We start from the raw sequence: 3,402 nt of genomic DNA on the forward strand, positions 1-3,402 counted from the left end.
TGAGGCGATATTTGAAAATCTGTATCAATCCATTTTAGACATAAATATTGTTAATTGTGATTTTTTAAAATTGAAAAATTTGAATATAAACCGAGCATATAGAGGTCATCTTAATAGTTGTTATATACATTTTAGCACACTTTCACTTATCCTTTCTTAAAAATGATTTTTTTAAAAGACAAACAAAGAGATAAAAATTATTACCGATTTATTACCGGTTAAGCATAATTGTTAAAATTAGATTAGATTTGTTTAAATTAAAAATTTGTTTTGGATTTGAAATCGGATTTTTAGTAAAGTTATCTCAGCGCATATGAATATAAAATCAGCTAAATCTAGCGTTTCCATAAATTCTAACTAATATGAAAAGTAAGTTCCATAAATCCACGATAGGACCTCAGCCAAAATCCCGCAAGTTAAAGATCAGAATTTCGAAAAATACAAAATCCCGAACGCTAAAATTTCGAAAACCAGATTCCAAAATGGCCAAAATTCCAAATGGGTTAAAATTACGAAAAACCAAAATCCCAAAAAGGCTAAAATCCGAAATTCTTAAAAGCCTCATAGCTATTCTTAAGCGATCTTCAGACTAGAGGTTTAGCCTAGTTCCCGAAGGTTTCAAAATCCTAAATAGCGTGCAATTTTATTGCTTTTTGAGAGCCTAATAGGTCATTTATCCCTAATAATCCAATCGTAAGTTAAGTTTTTCCACAAAATCGTATTTGGAAATTTTCAGAATTATGGAAAATTACCCACACATTATCCTTAGTTTAATTTTGTCTTCAAAAGATTTTGACTATTCAAGATTTTGGATATCAGAGCAGGACCTTGGCTTTTCGGGATTTTAGCTATTCGAGATTTTGGTTCATTCGGAATCTTGGCACATTCGGGATTTTGTCTCTTTGGGATTTTGACTTTCATGATTTTAGTCAGGGAGTCAACAGGTCTGCCACTCACGGTTCTCTCATTGGCCATACATATTCACACCTAATTTTACATACCACGCACCGGTACGAAATTATTCTTGATTATTCTTGATTCCGGATTAACGGCAGAGGAAATGCGTTTCCTCACTAATTAGTTTACGGAATTTCCTATCGCTTTCAAGAAAAATTAAAGATTAAATGATAACTCTAGATTTGAATTAAGTAGGGGAGACTGGGGCAAAAAGTCAAAAAACGGATATTTTATTTTTTTATAAGCTACCCTAGTGCCCCAGAAATTTCTAATTAGTGCAGTTTTATAGGAAATTTACTGCTCTACAACTTTGTGAAAGTTATTTTCCTCTATTTTGTAAGGAAATACATTTATCGTGATGTTTTCTAAAAGGTAATTTTGTGACCATTTTCAAAAATGCTGGGGCAAATAGTACCAGGTATGGGATATTATCACATTTTGATTTGCTTTATTACGGGCTTTCATAAATTTAAAAAAAAAATAGCTAGGTGACATATTTTCATATGAAATTTATTCCTTTACACCTTTTTAAAACACAGTTTTCTCTATCTGAACGAGAAAAGTGCTTTTTCAAGCTATTTTAGAAAAAAACACACAAGAGACTGCAAATCGTTTAACCAATGCAAACAAAAAGCGTCGAGATGCGGAAATGACGTTTTATCTCGCCGTGAGACATCAGAAATTACTTCGGTTTTTGTTACTTTTTGCTACATACCTTTTGTTACTTTTTACCCCAAGTGGTCATTTTTCATAAAAGGATTTCTGGAGAAAAGAATCTTTTTAAATTTCTAAAATAGTGTTATATACAAAGAATCCAAATCATTTAAAAAATATTCACCAGTGCATCAATTTTGGAAAATAAGTAAGGTCAAAATTGATGTCTGTTGTAAGGAAAACATTTCAAAAATAGGGCTAAAATTTCAATATTTTTTATTTTCTGAAATCCTCATTTGAATTTTAAGAAACTTACGACTTTGAAGAAGGTCTATGGAGGCCATCTATGGAAAAAAAATTTAAGCCGCTATCTCTTTTATCTTGGAGATCTTGGAAGATATTGAATTTTCAAATTTTCAATTTGTGAATTTTTGCCCCAGTCTCCCTTATTGTATTTGAGAAAAAGATATTGTACATAATCTTTAATTTTAGTTTAAATACTTTTGTAAATGATGAACGCAACAAAAACATATGTCTTAGAACCTATTAAGTTTTAAGTAAAAAGCAAATTGATGCAAATAACACAATGATCTTAAAAAAATAAGGTTTATTAACACGTTTTTACACAAGTTTAATTGCCCAATATAGTCTGGAAACTAAACGCACCTGTTTCATTTATCGTTGAACTGCTGACGTGAGCATAAATTGAAAAAGAATGTCTGTGTTAAATAAAAGTGCCTTAGTTACTGGAGCATCTGGTGCTATTGGAGGAGCAATTTCTGAAGAATTTCTCAAGAATGGACTTAAATATCTGGCTGCTCTTGACATTCATGATCTAGAACCAAAGATTTTGAGTGATTGGAAGTGCGCTTATCCCAATGCCGTTATCAAGTACTTTCAAGTAGACGTAACTTCAAAGGAAAAACTAAAGCAGTGCTATGATGAATTTTTGAAAATGATTCCTAGCTTAGACATTGTTGTAAATTCTGCTGGTATCTTCAATGAAGGTGATCCAAGTAGAGTTGTGAATGTGAATCTATATGGTGTTATTGAGTCCACTCGCCTTGCTATAGAACACATGAAAATTGGTGTAGGAAAAGGTGGAACAGTTATAAACATATCCTCACATGCTGGATTAATAGGACTGAGTAGTTGTCCGGCCTATGTTGCTTCAAAAATTGGTGTAATAGGCTATACTCGAGCTGTCGCTTTTGGACGTGAAGAGTTAGGTATCAAATTCCTCACCTTGTGTCCAACGGTAACAAATTCCGAACTATATGAAAATGCCTTCCAACCTGGACATCTTTTTATGGCATCTGAGAAGTCAATAGCATTGGCCAAAGAACTTATTTCTCAGAGGTTTGATTTTAGAGTATATAAAAGTGATTTTAAACAAAAATTAGTAACTTATTTTTTGGATTATTTCAGTCCGGTTGATGTGGCAAAAGCGACCATGAATATAATGCTGAATGCAAAAAATGGAAGTGTCTGGGTTCTGCGCATGGGACAGCTTTCTGAAGCTACGCAGAATGCAATTGCTATTAATTTCTGAAATTGATAGAGTGCTTAAATGGCTGTCTCCGAAATAAGTCTTCAAAATGTAGATTTAGCAAAAGAATTAGAATATATATTTACGTTCAAATGCTTCTAAACTTCCTGACCAATTGATTACTCATCAGCGCAATTCCCCCTATGTGGTCGGTGTTGGTAAGTCGAGGAGAGGGTGGTTGCTATTTATTATGAAGTGCAATGATACTTTATTGTAAAATTTCGTTACCAGTATTTCAAACA

At 32.6% G+C, this 3,402-nt stretch overlaps 1 protein-coding gene across 1 annotated transcript; it reads left to right on the forward strand.

Annotated features, from left to right (window-relative positions):
* Window positions 1–2,326: 2,326 nt before the first annotated feature.
* On the forward strand, window positions 2,327–3,163 carry LOC129800299 (fat body protein 2-like). The gene is made up of 2 exons (XM_055844579.1): window positions 2,327–2,970; window positions 3,040–3,163. Exons 1-2 carry the CDS (start codon window positions 2,327–2,329, stop codon window positions 3,161–3,163), a joined length of 768 nt encoding a protein of 255 aa, XP_055700554.1.
* The last annotated feature ends 239 nt before the right edge of the window (window positions 3,164–3,402 follow it).

This window comes from Phlebotomus papatasi, chromosome 2 (genome assembly GCF_024763615.1).
Source record: "Phlebotomus papatasi isolate M1 chromosome 2, Ppap_2.1, whole genome shotgun sequence".
In the NCBI taxonomy this organism is placed as follows: domain Eukaryota; kingdom Metazoa; phylum Arthropoda; class Insecta; order Diptera; family Psychodidae; genus Phlebotomus; species Phlebotomus papatasi.

Excerpts from the sequence above, each read along its gene's own strand:
- LOC129800299 (XM_055844579.1), top strand. The coding sequence starts at position 2,327 with ATGTCTGTGTTAAATAAAAGTGCCTTAGTTACTGGAGCATCTGGTGCT. Across the intron at positions 2,971-3,039 it reads AAAGAACTTATTTCTCAGAG|TCCGGTTGATGTGGCAAAAG; the intron begins GTTTGATTTTAG and ends GGATTATTTCAG.